The following is a 21,450-nucleotide window of genomic DNA, read 5'->3' as shown; positions in this document are numbered from 1 at the left end:
TTAATACCACCCCCATCCCCCAGTTCTTCTTCTGCCCTAAATCTCTCTGTGTTTGCTCAAGTCAGTTTCTCTCTGACGTCAGCAGGGTGAGTGAGTTGATGGGAATGCTTTTTTTCCCCTTTTCAGATAGGAAAATTACAAGAATAACAGTCCGTGCTTAGAAAAACACATGCTTGACATGTATTGACCCCTGCGAGGTCAAAGTTCAAAGAGATTGGGAAAAAGCCTCCCATGTAGACTAGCGTGCAGTCACATCACAGAGATACATGGCCTGTGGCTGCACGAAGGGACACTGCCCTTTGGGCTTGGCTTTGCCCTGACTCCTGACAACACTTGACCACATCTTGTGCGAGCTAATTTGGCGCTTTAATGGCCGAACGTGACAACAACCTGAACATAAATGCTAGTTTCAGTATCACTCTCTGTGGAATTTTCTATATTTTGCTCTCTTTTCTAACATTTATTCCTCTCCAATTCCTCTCATTTCATCTCTCTCACCTTCTTTCTGTGGTGTGGCAGTTTCTTCATCCCCTCCCTCCTTGTCAGCAGTGCAGCGGTATCCCTTCTTCTTCAGGATGTTGCAGATGAGGATACCCAACAGGCCCATCACGCAGAAGATTGGCACCAGAGCAAACACAGCGTACTCTGCCGTCTTCTCCTCAGCGCTGCGTACCACTGTGCCGTTGACCGGCCCTCCTGCACCGCTGGATGGACCTTTACCCACTGTGCGCACCGTCCTGACGTGCAAAGATGCTGAGAGGAAGGAGAAGAAGAAAGAGAGCAGGATGTAAAAGCATACTCTTGTTTCCATAAGGAACAAATTATGATTGTGTATTAAATGATGGAGCATGTGACATTAAACACAATGTCAGACACATGCTGCAGAATCATGCTCACTTTTCACACAAGGACTTTGGGTGGAAACTTCCCCTGTGGCAGTGAAGTGAAACCTGCAAATGGAAAAAGAAAGAGGAGGAAAGAGCATAATTAGAGAGACGGACAGAGGGAACAGAAAAGAGGAGGTCCACTCAACAAAGAAAGAATGAACAAGCAGTTTTAGCCTGTGGCATGTTATGTCCTATGGTGCTTGAATGTGCCTGCCCATTGCGGTGAGTGACGTCATGTGTGTGTGTGTGTGTGTGTGTGTGTGTGTTCCTGTTCTCTCGACACAGTGAAAATCGCAGGACTTTAATTAGAACCAAAAAAAAAGTGTATGAGGTGCATGTTCGTGCACAGCACTTTGAATGTCCAGCCTACAGTTTCACTGTGGATTAATAAGTGGACAGGTGGGCCTCACCCAGGCAGACAGTCCCCGCAGACAGCATCTGAAGTCGCAGTGCCAAGGGTTGCAACCGTGCGGCCGAGGATCTCGCAGGAGGCGTGCGGGCGGCAAACCTCAGAGTCAAATGCGTCTGAAAAGCTTCCAGTTGGGCACAACTGACATTGCACTTCCTCTGTTGGACTTTGGATCTGCCCACAAGCCTGGCAAGAGAGAAATAAACTTCTAAACTCAGGCAACAGAGGCTGCAAAATCAGAAAAGGAAGCCTCCCACTGATGTTTTCAGAGGGTTAGTGTCTGCGATAACTGGAATTATAAGATCTTCTCTATCCCTCATCCTACTGAGGTACCTGCAAATCTCTATGACTTTGTTAATCAATTTGTTCCTTGTTTTCTGTTTCTGTTTTAGCTGCTTTTTAAAAGTAACCCTGGTCAAAAGCACCCAATTCCACCTATACAGTTTTAATGGATGAAACAAATTACTGAGTTCATGTTTGCCATTGGTCCGAAAATATAACACACTATCAGGGGGAGGGAGAGGCACTTATCAGCCACTTCAGGTCAGACACAGATGCAGCAGACACAGATTTCCTCATGCACTCTGTCAGCAACCCTAAATACTTTACATGATGTCATAATGAAATGTTTTATGACTATCGAATTCAATTGATCAATTCAAGAAAAACTCCACCCTATGCAGTGGACATCCATCACTCGACTGAAAATGCCACTCAAAAAAAAGTGTTGCCTTCGCTCCCAAACACAGACCTCCTGTATACATAGCATGACCCAGATCTTGTGCTATAACTGCCTGTAGCGTGTGGTGTTCATAGCTCTATGTAAACACCCTTCATTGGCAAACCCTTATTTTGACAGGGGGTCTCACTGAGATCAAGGTCTCCGTCTACTTTTGTACTGAAAGACAAAACAGTTTGAAGGACTGTCGGTTTATTTTAGTGATTTTATATTGGGCTCAAAATCCCTCTGGTTGGTTTTGGCATGTAAACACAACATGCAATGATGTTTACTTGAAATTACTGAAAACTAAATGTAATAACAGTACTAATGCAGATTGCATTTTGGAAAAACTGCAATTTGTATTAAAGAAAAGTACATATTTTCCTTTTTTTCCCCAAATAACAATAATAATATCACTGATTTTTCTATGCTGGTTGTGTCTTATAGTAGTTTATCCTTGAGGTCCCTGAGGACCTCTGTCCTTGTATGTTAAATATATCTGTAGGATGAAGTTACTATGAACGTAAATAGCTTCAGCAAAGGTAAACACAGATATCTAAGTGATGAATGGTAGTTTTGTTGTGCCAGTAACAGCATGTGATCTACTATAACTTCATAAATACAACCTGCAACTAAAGAGAAACATGACACACCTCGACAAAAATCCCCCTTTGGTTAAAAAGCAATGTCATGCATGTTTTCCATCATTAAACGGCGATTTATGTAAGCAAATAACTTGGTTTGTGACTGCGGTGACCCGAAACATCAATTAAAAGGTAAGAGAAGAAATTTAACTCAAGATCCCAGGCCAGAGGGTTTAAATTGAGGCACTTGTTCACAGTGAATCACCACAAATATGTACATGAAAATTCATACATACATTCGACATTTGGCTCGAAGTCATTTGCACTCTCTGCCCTTTATTTTTTATCATACAGAATAAGGAAAAAATGCACCTTGCTGGAAAAAAGTGCATTTAAAGCAGGTAGGGGGGTATAATTATGTAACATGGTGGGATAGTTTGTGATCTCTAAGGGGACAAAAAGTACTATACTGTACCAAAAATCTCCCTCAGAGCAGGTTAAGTTGTTATGAATCGCTTTTATTTCAGTTTGTAGTCTCACCTTGGAGGGCTCCTGGCCTGCAGGGCATTGCAGACACACACACCCTTCCCCCCACCGACACTGCACTGCTGCAGTCCCACCACAGCCAAACACCTGGAAGACACACAAGCTCATGAGTCAGTGAAGGTTTGCGCTCACTTACTAAATCTTCACCTACATGCCACCTGGTCTATACGGTACATCAACATACACACAAATGTGAATATTTACCGTGAGAAGGACGAGAGCGGAGCAGCAAAGGTGGTTCCTCATCTTCTTCAATGTATTCTTCTATGTTCATATGATCTGAAAGCAGAGAGGGCACAGAAACATGTCAGAAAACGGGGATAATCACATTTTAGAACACGGTCACATGGGTTTTAAAGTGGATAATAAAGATGAAGCATGTCACCTTGGTCAACACAACTGAGCCCTTTTAAACACAATTTATGGACCGTTTAAGTGCCAACTCACATATAGATGACACATAACAGCATGACATATCACAACACAGCTTTACAACACCTCTACATACATCCAGCACACAGGCATGCACACTCACACAAAACCACACGTCACATGGCGAAAAACACCTGAGTCACTCTTTGCGACTTATCCGGAGAGCAGTGACTCGAGTGACAGGGAGGTAAGGAGCAGTTGGACAATACCCGTAAATAACATTTATCATGAATCAGCTTCTTTTTATGGACAGGAGTGAATGAACCAGGGCTTTTCTCTGGCTATCTTTAGGCCTTAGGTTCTCAAATACACCTTTTAAAGCAGTTATTCATGCCGCAACATATTCATTTGCAGACACATGCTGACTTTCCTCAATGCTTGATAATAGCTGCCCTGGGATGAGCATTTCCGGAGTTCTAGGTGAGGTAGAAAAACAGTCTTGAGGATGATTGTGCTGCTTTATTTTGCAGTGTTTTTTTTTAGGATACTGGAAGTAAATAAAAAGTCAAACCCCTTTTTTAACTCTTCACTTATGGGGCATGTGTTTAGATGGTATAACAGCAAAACAATGGTGTCATCTCTAAAGTTAGCAATTTGCAGACGGAAAATATTTGTCGACAGCTTATTTAAAATAGCATAAATCCCTACAGTGCGCTTGCATACATACGTATCTATATGCACACAGAACAAGTGGTCAGCAAGGCATTTGTTACTGCCCTGTACTAAAGCTTCTATATAACTTCATGGACTAAAATGAAATCCAATCCGAGGTCACTTATCAATGAGAAATTCTTGGCTCCAAATATAGCATCCTGGCACTTAAACTGGCTCACCCTCACATTTGACACTGCTTAATGTAAAGTCCAAAAACTGCATAGTAGCATGAAGATATTTTGTGACATTGCTGTAAAAAGGCAGCAGAGCAGCTCACACAATAAAACAGTTTGTTGGACGCATTTCGTCGCACCCTGCACTCTTACTTGTGGCCGCAATTACAGGACTGTGAATTCACACAGGACCAGTATTATCAGAGGGCACCCGGCATGCAGCAGGTTATTTGTGGTGGAGATTTTACTTTCAAAATTATAGACATGAGAGACTCACACAACATAATTCTTCATTCTTAGCACGTATCACACTGCATGACTTCAGCCCCTGTGAATAGGACTATATCTGACAGCCGAATATGCCAAAGATGTTTTTTCTTTTTCTCTTTTCTTTTTACTTTTAACTCAAGAGAAGAAAATGTAGCTGACAGACTGACTGAACCCAAATCGGCTTGTAAAACAGCCACTGACCAAAGCCAAAACATTAGATGTATTTGGAATATGTCAAAGAAAGAAAGAAGTGAGGAACAAAAACAGAATGACAGAATGAGGATGACAAGAGAAGGAAGAAAAGATGTAAAAGTGGAGGAGGAGATGGAGAAAGATAGAGATGAAGAAAGCAGGAATACAAGACAGAGCAATAAAATCAGAGCGAGAGGAGAAAAGCAGAGCGGCATACTTACCCCAGACTTGCAGCTGATTGACACAGTTGCCGTGGCAACTCAGCAAGGATGCTGTATAGGCTGCTATAAATGCTGAGTCAGGACCAAACTCAAGTCTAACTTTCTTACAGCTGTCTAAGAGCAACACTTGACAAAAGTCGTTTATGGTGCTACTTGGACAAGTGACGTTAAATAGACTACTGGACTTTACAACTACAAAATTAAGATTAAAAACCTAAACCTAAAACAGAGTTAACACTAAAGTGCAACTCCAGAAGTCTGAGAAGTGACACCAAACTTGAAAGTCTAGTGTAGCTGAATGTAGAATTCAATGTACCTGCCTGTGTCTTATACTGTCACTCTGACCACAGACACACCCCTGACATCCTTAGGACATGCCCCTTCTATCACAGCTAAAACAGAGAGTGTGTGTGTCTGTGTGTGTGTGTGCATGTGTGTTGTTGTGTGTGAGGGGTGAGGCCACTTTAATGGACCTCTTCACCTATGACCACGCAGCAAAACATAATGTTTTAAACATTAGTTAGGAAGCAAATCAACACTTCTCCACTCAGACCCGTTCATTCTCTTCCTCTGTGTGGTCAGCACAGAGAAGACACACGGCACGTTCACCTGTGCAGCATATCCACAGTGTAAGTGGGCAGTAAGTGTGTGCTGATGTGTCTTACACATTATCTGCGCATTAAGACACACACACAGACACACACACACACACACACACACACACACACATCTGGAATGGCGTAACATCCAGCCAACACCAAGCTGTGCCTTACACAAACAAGAAAATAAAAAATGTAACGAGTTTATGATTTTGGTCCAGCGAGGCCCTCGTGCCAATGACAGGCTACTGAAGCATAATTTCAGGGAGGAAGAGAAAGATAAAGCTCGGACGGAAAAACCACTAGTTTGAAAAAACAACACTCAGGGCTGAGGGACCGATAGAGCTGTGGAGGAATAGGAGACGAGGGAGGCAAGGATGGAAAGACGAGAAAGTGGCGGTGAGTGAAACTGCTATAACTTCAGCCTGATACAATGATATATATAGAAGTATTTGTTAAAATGCCATACAGACCAGAGCAACGGGCTAATTACAAGTCACACATGCGCACCAAGATATAGCACACTCGTGCAAACATGTGCAACACACGAGCACACACAGCAGAGAGAAAAATGAAAAAAATGATCAATAAAACGACAATGATAGAGAGAGCAAAACAAAAATGGGACCTGCAATTAAGTACCTCTTTTTTGGGAAAGTGTCAAGTAACAAATTGGACGGGGTTAGAGGGGTTGAGGAATGTCGGTTTTCCGCAGCGGGACTCGCTTGACCTCCAGAAGTGCAGTGACCGAAACAACTGGACTTCAGCAGAGCAAGGTGAAACTGATCTATAGTGTGATGAATGCATGTAATCCCAAATCATTGCATACAGCAGACTGAGCTCATGTTTGAAAAGGCTTGCCCATTCCAGAAAGAGGCACAAAAGCATCTGCCAAAAGTCATTTTTCCATAATGCACCATTATAAAGTCTTTCCTCATGTGATTCCAGTCAATACAAAGGTTTTTGGTTTAAGAGAAATCACTAAATGCAACAGCAATTTGTCAACCATTCCCCCTGCTTGCAATCCACTAGTAAAAAGCAGTGAGTGTAAGCAGCAGTGACACATGCAGTGAAAATGTGCTTCAAATACAGAATGCATGTGAAAGCGTGTCCAGGAAGGCTATTAAAAACGTGCCAGCTGCCTGACCACTGCTCTCAGAAGTCAGCCCGATTCACGCCAGCATTGTCTGCGTGTGATGCATTTGCATTTAAGTCCAGTTTGTCTGAGGTTTTCACCACAAAACCACAACAGAGGCGACCGCCACACGTGGAACTTCCACTGGACCTACATGGCACATGACCGCCCCTGTGTCCACGCATGGCTTTGTCCGCCTTCAAAAACCCATCCCTCTCTTCCTTCAGTGCGTCCATGACAAAGTGCCAACAGCAGTGCAGAATTCTCCATCATCTTTTAAAGGAGTAGTTCCACATGTGAATTTCAACACGGAAATGCACATTTTTGTTTGACGGTAAGACTGATACCAGCTTCATGTTTGTGGAAATATGAAGCTGTTTCCAGTCTTTGTGCTAAGCTAGACTGAGCTAGCTGCTAGCTGTAACTTTAGATTTGAGAGTGGCATTGATCTTTTCATTCATCTCTCAGCAAGAAAGTGAATCACAGCTTTATAATTATATCTAGACACCAGACCCCAAGATGGCACCTGCTATCCTGGTGCATATGCAAAGAAATGTCTCCAGCCTATTGAATATGTGCAGTTGTGCACTTGGCTCACATCGTCACGTTGTCTCTATGTCACTTTGTGACCTATGTCTGTAAAAAGTGCTATATAAATAAATTTTACCTACTTGATTACTTATTTACTGCAGCATCACAGATTTTTAAATCGCTTTTCTCAGCTTGAAGAAAGTTTTACATATTCATAACCACCATGGTTCGAAAACTCAGAATAGAAAGATTCATAATTTACCTTGTAAGCAGTTCGAGGTGTCCTGTCAACAGTTTTACAGACGTCTCTTTTATAATTGTGGTCTATGGGGAAAATGCTTTTTGGCGCGGATGGGATTTATTCGCTGCAATACCGCAAGTGGCCACTGGGAAACATTGCAAGGAAGGCTGAGCTGTGTTTCTGGGAGCCTGAAATGAATATTTCCCAAAATGTCAAAACATTGTATTAGGAAATCTTTGACTCCTTATTCACCTGCCTATAATCTCAACACAGTTTATAACTTTACAGCAGCATCTCTTTGCCCTTTCATTGCTCTCTCTTGAGATGTCCAGAAAGCCTTTCGTCCGACCTCATGGCAAAATCACAAAACTACTCAGCTGTGTGAAGCCAAATTTACGTTTCTGATTAAGTCTGAGCCCTGATCTCTATCTAGTGAGTGATGCTGATGTTATGGCTTGGACGTGTTCTTAATGGAACAGGCAATCTTGACATAGTCAACGTTAGACCTGAAACATCTTCTAACACAGATGCACCTAAAAATGAAAACGGTAATTTGGTCTGAGACTACAGATTCTCAGACTTTTCGTCCACGTGCTCTTTCCTCCTCTCTCAACTCTTGAACCGTCAATCCTGTAATTGCAATTTATTGTTCACGTTTCCTTTTTCAAAATGGGCTTGTTTCACGCCTCTGTTGGACATGAGAAAGAAAGGAGAAAAAAGACAATAAGAAAGACAAATATAGAGAGGGGGAGCAGACACATGCGTAAAAAAGACCAGGATATAAAAGGATATTAACACCTCTCAGAATATCTCGGCATACACAACAAAGAAGCTGAAAGACACCGACACCCACGATACTTTCATGATTTTATGTAAAACAACAAAAACAGGCTAAGAATTTGAAAACACCTCAAAGGAAAAGGAAAAGATTGTGACGACTTTTCCAAAACTGTAAAACAGTAATTACCCAAAACCCTAGGTGCTGTTGTTTGACACATTCCAATAACAAGTCGCGACAACATCAGATGACCAGTCACATTTTCTGTTTTGTTCAGGGGACCTAAAAATAGCCATAATAAAGAAGTGATGGTGAAGGCATGACAAAAACACGGACATTATTCTATTCTGTGGTGGTTTTTGGGGCGAGGAGCGGAGTCGCAGCTCATCTGTTGGAGAGCTTTTTCTGGCTCCTTGATGTCATGCAGCAGCTGAGCTGAGAAATCCTACTGGATGAAGCTGTGAAGGAAGGAAGGAACCACAAAAGAGGAAACACAAGAATGAGTGGAACTCCTCGCCTTTCAGTGTGAGGTGACTGAGCGGCAGGAGAGATCAAGGGTGAAGTGGGTTCAAGCCGTAGCGTTGTTGGTTTCCAAAGAGTCGTGTTTGTCAAGCACACGTGACTCTGGTCAGACATGAGACTCTGTAATGATCTTATTTTCACAATGTATTTTAGTGTAAAGTTTACTGGCTCAAAAATACATGTCAGTCATGCTTACTGACCATTCATATGTGAAACTCTGTGAACAAATTCTGATCATAAAACAGTAAGCAATGAGCCACCTGCTAAGTCAACAACTTTATGACTTGAATTCTCACATTAACTCCTGTAATTGAGATCTCAGGTTTGTTTTCTATCTAGGCAGAGCAAGATGGTTTCATAAAAATGTAGCTAAAATGCTACACTGGCCTTGTAGACATTAAAACTCTGGTTTAGTCCAGTCGTGGTAATCCAAGGACCACCAGGAGTTCTTGAGGGAGTTCTAGGGGGTCGGCAGACAAATGAAGAACAGTTTATTTTCATCATTTAATTCACTTTAGAAGTGAGTGCAATGTGAGTTAGGGTGCTTTCACACCTACTCTGTTTGGTTCAATCGAACTCAAGTTTGTTTGCCCCCTAAGTGTGGTTCATTTGGGAAGGTGTGAACACAGCAATCGCACTTAGGTGCGCGCCAAAACAACCACACCGAAACCTTCATGTAGAGGTGGTCTCGGACTGGTTACAAACGAACTCTGGTGCGGTTCATTTGTGGTGAGAAAGTGTTCCAACCCCAATCTGAACCAACTGCAGTCACATGACACATTGTTTGGGTTAAACATGAGCATGTTACAGTCCTGGAGGATTATTAATGTGCACCTCCTCCTGTACTGCCTTAATATGCACATTCAGCACATCCAATGCATCAAAACATTGTTTTCTAGTTGGAGCCGCGCCTCGTTTTCAAACTGTATGGTTTGACTAAAATGAACAATGACAGCAATATAGTCCACGATGACCAGCGCTAAGATCAGCCTGCGTAGTTGTCCCTCCATTGTGACATTAGAAAGTGTCACATTTATCTTGCAAGTGTACTCTTCTTCAACGTTTTGTTTACTTTCTGGATAATTCTGACCAATCAAGGGCAGCTTTCTCACACGAGCCATTTTATCTGGTCCGCTTGTAAATACTGCTGTGAGAACATGAACTCTAGGCAATTTGTAACAAAATTAGTGACTCATTCGGACCAAAGCAAGTGAACTCTAGGTCTGAAAGCACCCTTAGAGTCACAACAATGACTATTCTGATCATAGCATTCACTTCCTCCAGGGTTATCTCCTAAACTATAAACTGACAACTACAGAATTCTTGTCTTAATCATAACTAATAACCAAAATCTTTTCAGTACCTGAAATTAAATTTTATGAAATAGGGGTCTGTAACCTAATGTGTATCAATTCAGGGGTCCATGGCACGAAAAAGGTTGAGAACCACTGGCTTAGTCGATAATTAACACCTCTCTTTTCATCCTCCACCACTTCAAATTAGCCTAATCAAGGTAAGCAGTGGTCTCTCTTCATCTTTAAAATAAGGTCTTCGTTAAAAAAAGAGATCGCTTTGTAGCAGACACAGTTGGTTTTTTTATAGCATTTTGTTATCATACAACATTTGTGGACAGAAAATAGGAAACATGGGAGAGAAAAGGGGGATAAGATGCAACAAAGGCCTCAACATTGATTGCTGTTACAATTTCTCCATCTTCTCCTCCTCTTGTCATCCTCATTCTGTCATTCTTCACAATTTATTGTGATGTAAATCAAAATGTCTCTTGTGCATTCTGACACAAGGAAAACCTCCTGACAATCAGATTTTGATGCACACAACAATAGACTCCATGCATTTTGACTGATATCAGACTGCAAAGTGGATGTGTGCTAGTAGCAAACACAAAACAACATGACAAAATATATATATATATATATATATATATATATATATATATATATATATATATGACACACAAAACAGTAATAGGACAGCCTTGCCTGTCATGTTCACATTATATTGTTATGTTCTTGTTATTATTTCCCCCTATAGCATGCCAAGTTGTAAAATACTAGTGGTCTGGTACTCTAAATAAGCCCAAATTAGTTCAAATTACAGTTGCATTACATTTAATGTCACTGGGTTTAAAGCAATTGCTCCTTCCTGTTGCAGTCTCCAGTTAATTTCATTGGGTTCTCAGGCACACTATCATTTTATTTTGTGGGGGGAAAAAAATCAGAAACCAAAAAACAAAACAAATGGCGGTTGAGTTAGTTACATCTGGACTGTGCCTTAATGACTACAAAGAAACATGGGCCCTGACATTAGGCTAGCTGTAAACAACTAATTTAAAGCTTCTCTATTCAAAGCCTCTTCTGAACAACAGGAAAGTTTAGTAAGCCGGCCCAGATGTGTTACGTGAACACAGCAACCCCTGCAAATTTGCACTGAGGTTAATACAGCAGAGACTGCAGAGTGAGAGGAGGCTATAGGCAGATGCTGGGGCGGGAGCAGGGCTTATAAAATTCTATGTTTAGAAGCAGCAGTATTTGCGAACTTAATAGTGAAGCAGCAACGCTGGCGTTACGCAACACGTTGACAGCCTCAATTTGCTCTCATATTGGACAACGTCTGCTGCGAAGTGAATACTTGGACGAACTCATCAAAGAACATGACCTTAACCTTTCCTGAACGTTGATCAAGTACTTTTACTTGCTCAACCCTAACCAAAAGGCATTTGAGGAAGTAGTTAAGGGGTTCTTTAACTTTATTTTGACATGGTTGAGCCTGACCATAGACCAGACCAGGTTTACAGTTTTCTGCCACACAGAGGTAAACACCTCTGACTTGCTGTGTAATATTTGGCTGGTATGAATAATGATGACAGTGCACAGATTCACCACCTTTTTCTAACCAACTACTGAGTTTAAACCTCTTTGTCATATGCTCTGCAGGTGTGGTGACGCAACGTCAGAGAAGGATATAGAAGCTTTGGATTATTTTCTCTGATACAGGTTGAGAAATCCTGCTTTGTTTTAGGCTCATAAAACCCTTTAAAAAGCCATTAGATTATCTCAGAGATGCATCGTCACCAAGCTTGAAACATTGTTTTTCCTGAAGAATTCTGACCTCACAGCAAAGACCTTTTGGAGAGACATGATTTTTATGGGGCAGTGACTTTACACTCTATTGATTCTTTATGAGTTTGTCCATAATACTGAGATTTATCCTTGCATTAGCCTTGAGTATCTCAGTTTGATAAAAGACGCTGGATGGCCCTTTGGTGCTTCAAAAATGGCTGATGAAACCCTTTCAACAGCACTTCAAAAGACGTGCATTTCCCTCTCCGTCATGAAGTACAAAGACCTGACAAAAAAAAAAAAAAAAAGCCAACCACCAAGTTCCCACGCCGATAATGGCTACCTATTAAGCCCACTATATCACGTAGCTTGTCCAGCCTTGGGGAACACCTCCTTATCTAACGGCCCATGGAGTAAAATACAACAGAAAAGAACTGAGCCGGCAAAAAAAAGGTTTAAGGTAATTACACTCCATTATCCATCAGACATTTCGTGGACCAAGGGATAATGTGCACGTGCATGACAACGACGTGATTGGGACAACCATACCCTCTGTTTGACATAATGGAGGTGCCCATTATCGGCAAATGAAAGGCTGATTTACGCCAACACTTTCTACGTTAGTGTTTAGACAATGTCTCATTATGGGGAGCGTGTCTGATAACTGGGCTGTTGTCGCTTCTTCAGACATGTCTGCGGATGCGTTTCTCTCACTGTCTCTTTGAGTCCGTCATTCCTCCTCTCTGTCCTTGGGTTGACGTGATGGTCAGTCGTCATGTTTTCCAGTGGAACTGTACACCGGCAGAAACCTAACGGGCCTCTCTTGTGTCTCTGCAGCACGCCGGCTGTCAGATATCACCAAGGTGGAACGGGAGAGGTTGAATTGACCAGAGGGAGTGCAGAGAGAGGCCGAGGAGACGAACAGGCAAGACAGACGCAGTAAGGTGTTCAGCTTGTTTACAGCCAGGGTCAGACCACTGCAGCAACCGGAGATCCCACAATACAACATTATAATTTACAACCACCATGAATACAAATGCATACAAAGGGAACTCTGGTGATCGCCAGAAATGTTTCCTTTCTTTTTGTTCATTAGAAACAGATGCCACATCTTGTGGTTCGGTCATAAATTCACACACGCTTTAGACTCAGGGCCCACTGAAATTAGTTTCCAACCAGTATGTTCACATGTCTGTCCCTCTCTAAAGCCAAATTACATAAGAGGCAGACATGAAAACCAGACTGAATTTCACTGACCAACCATGACGCTTTTAGATGTCATTCAGTCCTGTTTTGCAAAATCTCCATTTTTAAGGTCTGCTTGATTACAAGCAAGCCAAAACTTCACTAATTCTTGTTTTTTCTCCATAAGACAAGGACACTGCCATTATTTTAACCCACCAGAAGCCAACCACAAACCATCTCTGGTTACAAAACAACCCTAAAAGAACCAAGGGCGACAAAACCAGAACATGGGACGATCCAAGCTGCGTAAATGCGTGTGAGAGTAGGTGTTTTTGGAGGTTGGTATTTTCCCTTACGTCACCAGCATCATTAACAGTGGATGTAAATCAACTCCTTATGTTGACAACACCTTAAATTATTTTTCACAACCCATACACACATACAAAGCTCTATATAAAAGTCAGCACACATGCAAGCGCACTATAATAAAACTATCCCATTCGCACACACACAAACATGCTTTTGTGGTGCAAAAACAACACTTCAACATGTTATTTCTATTTGTCGAACAAACACAGAGGATTTCATTAACTACTGTTTTAGCCCGTGGAAAAATCTACTCTCTGTAATTTAAGAAGCTGAGCTCAGGTACAGAAAACATTTCATCCTGTCTGTACAGATTTCATTCACAAAACTACTCTCCATTTTTTTAAATAAATGGTGAGCACTGAAAAGAGCTGTTTGATGTAAGGCTAAATTGTAGATTTCCGTCTCACTTGTGGGAACAAGTCTTCGCACTGTCTCGTGCTCTCAAGAGAAGCTGAAGTGATAAGAAAGATAAGTGTTCACTATTTGCAGAGAGATGTAAACTTTGATGACATTTCGGGAAAAGAGCTCCATAAAAAGCTAAACCTGACCGTAACTGTTGTCAGTGCACAGAGACAATAGTTCCCTCACAATTTCTTTTGTATCCACTCTGTCTTAAGACCTTATTTTGAAAAGCAGAGATTGTCACAGGAAGACTGTTTGTGCAGAAATATTTAAATACACCATTTTGAAAAATGGCAAGTTAGTCATGCTTGTATATTCCTAGCATAGATGCACATCTGACCCCGTCTGTCAGATGGACTGCACCATTTCACAACACCTGTGGGGGTGGGAGTATCAGATGGCACAATAAAATGTGTTTTAATGATAAACATACATTTATTTATCATATACAGTCTATGAGTATTTTGAGCTTCAAATCCACTCTTCAGAAACGGATGGGTGACGTCACAGTGACTACGTCCATTATTTTTATACAGTCTGTGGTATATACATATAACTTGTATTATCAGGGATATAACTCAGTAGTAAATGTTAGTACTTGATCCAATTTAAGGGTTAACCATAGACCTTTTCATGGGCCCGCCTTGGCCTTGGGCCGGAGTCGTGGGACAGAGCTATCTCATTTTTAAGCTAGCAGCGGAGGTAGCAACAGCGCCGAATCGATGTCTGTGTAAACGGGTCTTTTAACAGAATGGGACAGGTGTCACGTTTTGATGACATGTCATGTGTGCAACCCACAGCTAGTTAGTAGTAGTGATGGTGAAATTGAAGCTTCATGAAGCAGTGAACCACTTTGACACAACTGCTTCAAGAATGACACACTGCTTCGAAGCATTTCATACAGTCAGAAGAGTGACATCTGCTGGCCGTGTGTCAGACCTGCATCTAAGTGGAAGACCTGAAAAAGCCTCAAGACTGCCTGTAACGAGTCATGTGACTGTGGGCGTGCTGAAGCAGGGATCAAAACACTGTCTTGGAACACTTCCGCTTCAAAAGATCGACACTGTGTCGAGCAAACTGGCTCGAGCATAACATCACTAGTTGGTAGCAGTTGGCAGCTAACTCAAAGAAGAAGAGCAACAGCTGAAAATGTCTGCATATTGGGAAGGCAATGAGGTCCTGGAGCTCCTAACACTTCAAGCAGAGGACGAGATCAACCGCCATGTAACAGGGGTGGTAAATAACTGTTACTGCTATGTTGTTCCACTGTAATCGTTCAGAAAGCGCTGTCTGACACACATGATATATGTCACACTAGAGGCCAACTCTGTTGTGTTAAACGTCACGCCTGTCACGCCTCTTTTGCTTCTGCAACGCCAGCATGCTATCTAAAATCTCACACGGGGGCGGCATGATGCCCGCATTGTTTGGTTCTGTATAGGAAAGCAACGCTGGAACAATGAAGTGTCTCTGATATGTAAGTGGTGACAATCTACTCATCCAACTGTCGTCAAGAAAGCAAGAAAGTGCTTTTAATGTTAACCTATTACTTTTAATACACGTCTGGGTCAGTGAGTCCATGGGGTGGAGGCCACAGTATTTGGAGGGAATCTTGCAGGCCTGTGGGAATGTTAAACAAATCCATATGTGTACTGAGTGTACTGCAATAGTTGGTACATATGTGAAAACTGTCCCTTTAACAGTAACTTCCTGTGGATGACGGTGAAAGAAGCAGATAAGCAACCCTGCAGTTTGCCCCCAACATGCGAACCCAACCACAGACACACACACTCACATATCCACATACATTTTTGGAGCTCAGTCTGCTGTGTTTGGAGTTGTATTCAATAACTCTATAAAAGTGCTGCTACAGACGAGAGGTTCAATTTCCTGCTTTGTTGGCTACATCTTCATTACTGGTGGTTGTTTTGAAACCTCTGTAGCACTCCTCACATGAGGGATTGTGTGGATTCTCTCCAAAACATGACACACATACACACACACTCAGTAACTCACTTGTGCCTCGTCACAAAGCCATCGACCCATACATGCTGGTGTGTGATTTGTTCTGGCAACTACAGGCCAGCGATTGGTTACTGGCGAGCTCAGCTAACAGATTGCGGTCGGCTTGCAGATTCGTCTTTCCGCCCCCAGAGCCGGCATGTGGGGGAGCAAAACGTCTGCATTCTCTTTTCCCTCTTTTCTTGAATCTTATTTTTAAGACTGTCATTAAACCGTGCACAGTGGGGAGTGAGAGGGCAGATGGAGGAGACAGAGGGGAAAGGTCATGAACTCTGGCCAAGCAGGGCGAGATTAGTCTGCTCCTGTCCTGACTGAGCCACATCTAATGGAATGTGACTGAGCAACCACTCAAGGTAGAAACCTCATGACAGATACAGTGTGTCAGTGTAATGAAGGGGCAGTGGTGTAAGAGTTGTCCTGGTGTAAGGTGTCCTGCATTAAAACAATAAGTAAAACTACATCCACTAATGTACAGTGTTACAGTACAGTTACCTTGTACTTATTTTAACTGCTTCGTATTTTATCAGCTGGTCACTTAAGCCCCAAAGCTATGGAACACACTACCTATAGATATCAGGGAGGCTAGCTCGCTAAATATTTTCAAAAGAAAGCTAAACATATCTATTCACTTTAACCTTTAACTAGCTCTGACTTCCTGATACAGGTCTGAAACTCTTTCTTTTTACACTTTCACTTTCTATTTACACTTCACACTGCTGCAACTCTTTTAAAATCTTACCTGATTTTATGATTTATAGTTTTACAACTATTATCATTAAATCGAATGGAATCAAAACTATAGTATTTTCCTGTGAAATGTGGTGGAGTTAAAGTATAAAGTTGCCATAAATGGAAATTAATCAATTAGTTGATGGACAGAAAATTATTCTGCAACTATTTTAAGATGACTTAATTATTTTAGTCTTTTTATAAGCAAAAATGTCAAATATTATCTGGTTCTGGTGCTTTTCAGACGTGACAATTTGCTGTTTATCTTTGTCATGTATGAGAATAAATTGAGTATCCTTAGGTTTTGGACAAAACAAGCCCACTGAAGGTATCGCTGCAGGCTTTAAAGGTCCAGTGTGTAGGGTTTAAGGGCATGTATCGGCTGAAATGGTATATACTAATCATAACTATGTTTCCATCAGTTTAAAATCACATGAAAATAAGAGTTGTTGTGTATCGTTACCTTGGATAGAGCTATTTAAATCTACATATGGAGCGGGTCCTCCTCCACAGAGTCTGGCTCTATATAGAGCCATGCACATTTTTTGCGTTAGCCAACATAGTTCTCTTATGCACTTGGCACACGGACAAAGTTTCAGTTCTGCAATCTCACCACTAGATGCCACTAAATCTTGCACACTGGACCTTTAAGCAAATATGAATGGCATTTTTCACTATTTCTTCACATTTGATAGACTAAAAATAATTATCACATTAATCAAAAATGAAAATAATTGTTAGGTGCAGTACAAGTACCTCAAGACTGTACAAGAACTTGAGTAATTTAACATACTTTCTTTCCACCACTATGTACGATGAATATTGTTATATTATCCATCATTTTTAAATGTCATTTGGCTCCAGCCAAGGTGTAATTTATCACCTGTGTGCGTAGGTTTTATTTTTAAGTCACATTTTCTCTGGCAAAACACAACTCACAAGGCAAAAATGCCTGAGGATAAAATATGACTCTATGATATCGATGACCTTTGTAAACTTCAGGCACAAAGGAGCAGAAACATCCGGGAAGCGGCTCTTTCTCACTTCCTCATTTTCAAAAGAATGAACTCAAGTGAGGGAAACCATCTGCAGCATGACTTGCAGTTTGCTCACTTTACTGTAAAGTCTCAAGAGTGCAGAAGATAAGGAGATGGATATTAACAAGAGACATGATGGTCTCCTGAGGAAAATCCCCTCTTCAGAAGGAGTATGCATGGTGTAAATGTTGGATGCTGCTGTGCATTAAATCCTGCTTGCCCACTGCATTAACTTATAATTAAACTTGGGTGTGTATGTACATGTATACTGTAAGTGTATGTGTGCGGTTGAATGCTCCAGCCAACGTCTGCCCAGGTTTTTGAGTCCAGGTCCCCCTATAATCATCCCATCCTCCAGCAATCTGCGTGTGCCAAGCGCTCAGCCAGCTTGGATCGAGATCTGCGGTCGCTGCAGTGGGAATTTCTTTGGCACGGAGTTTCCTGGCTGACATTGGGGAGGCAGGCAGGCTGCTGTGGCACGGGGACGGAAGAGCGTCTGGAGGCATTCCCAACCACTTTGGCTGGATGGACGGACAGACAGACAGATGACAGGACTGATGGCCTGATTAAAGCCTAGCTGTGTCTTTGACCTCTATGTGCACACAGTATCCTCAAACAGGGTTTGAGCATCTGGCTGCTAAATTACACTGATAATCCCCACATGTAAGTTTGTTATCAGCTTCGAGCTGCAGCAAATACACTTCAACCTTTATTTCTTTTCCTCTTCTTCTCCTGCCATCTCTGCTTCTTCCCAAAATGACGAATACATCCATGGTACAATAAATGTTGGGTGGGGTAGTGCGTCAAATGGGGGTTAAATTTGGCTCAGGATAATCTACGGCTACATGCACCACCTCCTAATTAAGGCATTTGTGTGTGTGTGTGTGTGTGTGTGTGTGGTATAATTACAGATGTAAAGCCCAGTGCAGTTAACTGTAACATCAGTTGAGCACACGATATGATGGACAGAATGGGACTTTCTGCCAAAAAGACACACATCCACAGTGTCCAGCACACTAGACCTTATACACTCATTGAAATGATAATACATCTGTGTTCCTGTGTTTCAATGGCAATTTAAACTAAATTTAAACAACTATCTGCTGCTACCATAGGAGGAAATGTGTGCTAAGAGACACACGGATGTGTTCAAAGCATTTTACAGCAGGTTAAAAACATGTTAAAATCATGCTGGGGGAATACTTCATCTGTCACACACACAAAAAAATCTCTAAAGCGTGATGATAATAGTCAAAATATTATCCACGGGATTATATAAAGAGGCCTCAGACACATTATTGTCCTCCCAAATTTGTGGAATCTTGCAAACTGACCTGTGTAGTTGTTTTCAAGTAAGACCAATATCATTTTGTGACTTGATACCACAGTGCTGTTTTGATGTTGTATGAAGAAAATAGACTATGATCTTTGGAGAAAAAAAAAACCTGACAGAAACCTGGTCCAACAGATGGCAGCCATAAACACAGCGGTAAAAGCAGCAGGGTTCTTTGCCAATTCTCAAACTGCTTTGTATCATAACACTGTGGGCAGTGTAAGTGAATGAACTGCGATAACTTCCTTCCATCAGCCAGGTTCTCCTTGCACATCTCTTAGCTCAAACACATCATCCGGCAGATTTTTGCTGACTCTAGGGCTGTTGCTTAAACAGATTGTCCATCCATCCATTTTCAACCGCTTATCCAAACCCAGGATGTGCGGGCAGCAGACGTCCCTCTCCCCAACAACACTTTCCAGCTCCTCCTGGGGTACCCCGAGACGTTCCCAGGCCAGATGAGGTATGTAATCCCTCCAGCATGTTTTGGGTCTGCCCTGGGGCCTCCTACCAGTGGGACGTGCCTGGAACACCTCTGACAGGAGGCGCTCAGGAGGCATCCTGATCAGATGCCCAAACTACCTCAACTGGCCCCTTTCAATCTGAAGGAGCAGCGGCTCTACTCCGAGCTCCCTCTAAACTTACGAGCTCCTTACCCTATCTCTAAGGCTGAGCCCAGCCACCCCACAGAGGAAACATATTTAGGTTGCTTGTATCCGTGACCTCATTCTTTCGGTCACTACCCAGAGCTCATGACCATAGGTGAAGGTTGGGAGGTAGATGGACCAGTAAATCGAATGATCCACCTTCCGGCTCAGCTCTCTTCACCACCATCCATCTCATGCTCCATTCTACCCTCACTCGTGAACAAGACTCGAGACACTTGAACTCCTTCGGGGCAACCCTAACCCAGATTGTACTTCTGCATTTTCGTATGCCCACCATCACAGACACAAAGAGTACAGAAGCAGAGCAAACTGTAAAACCAGGCAGTGCTGATTAAATATAAACCAAGATTCTGTTACAGTCTTGCTTATTTCATGCCTAAAACGTCTTCAGAGGCATAGTTTAGGTTACTGTTTAGCTGTAATTCAAGATCATTTGATACCAGCTGGCTGCCATATTGTTTCCTGTGTCAAAACAGACAAGCTCACGTCACCCACCAGCGGGAGCGTTTATTGGTCCAGTGCAGTGTAGTTCATTCTGGTAGTTGTAGGTTTCATACCTCTTGAGCAAAAGCAAATGCCACAGCCCTTTTTCTGTTTTCTCTGATCATGAAGCACCAGTTTCAAAAGTATTTGCATCTTTCTACTTTGTAGGCAGCCCAGTTCTGTGGAAAGATCATCTTTCCAGCAGTGAAATGCTTCTTTAAGTGTGTGTGTGAACTTGGGAGGACTCTCTGCTCCCCTCCAATTCCACTTTTGTGATATCATGTTATAAAATGTGCTTTGGCCAAACCACGAGAAGCCCCTAATTTTCCTCCACCCTCACCAATCACACTGCTCAACTTGAGACACGCATGCAGTTCTCTGTTATTTGTCACAAGGAGGGTGAAAGTACCTAACAGGAAACAGGAAGTCTGTCTTCTTGTAAAACAGGCAGTATCAGTGATTTAAAATGTTTTGTGTGCCGTTGAATTCTTTGCTCGCACGTGCCGTGACAAGACGGTACTCATGAACAAACTCTGCAAATCCTGTCAAATCCTTCCTTAAAACGCCTGCATCGTAATAACACCAGAGATGAGCCAGTGAAGCTGTACGTGGCCCTCTTCTGGTGGAAGTGTGTGCGTATAGCTGTGTGTGAGAGAGAAAGCCTCTTATTGATACAAGCGTGCAGGAATTTGGTCTCAGACAATAGACGGCCTCGGCCAAAAATGACAGTCTCATCTTGGCTCTTGTGTAAGTGTGTGTGTGTGTGTGTGTGTGTGTGTGTGCATAGGGAGCTTGCCCTCATTGCACAGTGTGCTCATTACGCAGCAGAACATCCTGCCAAAACCACAGCAGTATGGTGTGATATGTGATGGGGATCAGACACACAGACACATGTTCAGATGAGCAAACAGTGTAATAATTCAACATTTTTAGAGTTTCATCTGTCTGTTAAACTCAGTGCAACATGCTTTGGCATTTACATTATGCTTAACACAAGTTAACTTGACTAAACTGGTCAACTGTACTTGTTGTGTCTCCATATCATAAAATATTACAAAGATAAATACAATATGAAAGCAAAGTAGAGCCAGGAGTTGGATGTTTCACTTCATTAAAAAGACAGGAGGAGGATCATACTACCAGTGAGGTCATCACGTACCCATGACAGTGCGTCAAGCATGCTCCCACTCTGTTATTAGACAGCACGAAACTCAGTGGTCCTCATAGTAATTATAAGTCTGTAATAT

The 21,450-nt window shown here is 42.1% G+C and overlaps 1 protein-coding gene across 1 annotated transcript in view; it reads right to left on the bottom strand.

Moving 5' to 3' along the window:
- Window positions 1–21,450, bottom strand: part of relt (RELT TNF receptor) — a 33,889-nt gene that overhangs the window by 11,730 nt on the left and 709 nt on the right. The window contains exons 2-6 of the mRNA XM_050075145.1: window positions 3,352–3,426; window positions 3,142–3,234; window positions 1,298–1,482; window positions 898–950; window positions 499–753 (exon numbers count right to left, since the gene is read on the bottom strand). Of these exons, the coding sequence (XP_049931102.1) occupies window positions 499–753; window positions 898–950; window positions 1,298–1,482; window positions 3,142–3,234; window positions 3,352–3,393 (628 nt within the window). The 5' untranslated portion in view covers window positions 3,394–3,426. The remainder of the gene's footprint in view (window positions 1–498; window positions 754–897; window positions 951–1,297; window positions 1,483–3,141; window positions 3,235–3,351; window positions 3,427–21,450) is intronic.

The sequence above is a fragment of the Epinephelus moara genome, chromosome 2 (assembly GCF_006386435.1).
Source record: "Epinephelus moara isolate mb chromosome 2, YSFRI_EMoa_1.0, whole genome shotgun sequence".
Lineage (NCBI taxonomy): Eukaryota > Metazoa > Chordata > Actinopteri > Perciformes > Serranidae > Epinephelus > Epinephelus moara.
Note: the sequence above shows the minus strand (reverse complement) of the source record. Positions and strands in the feature narration are given on the sequence as shown.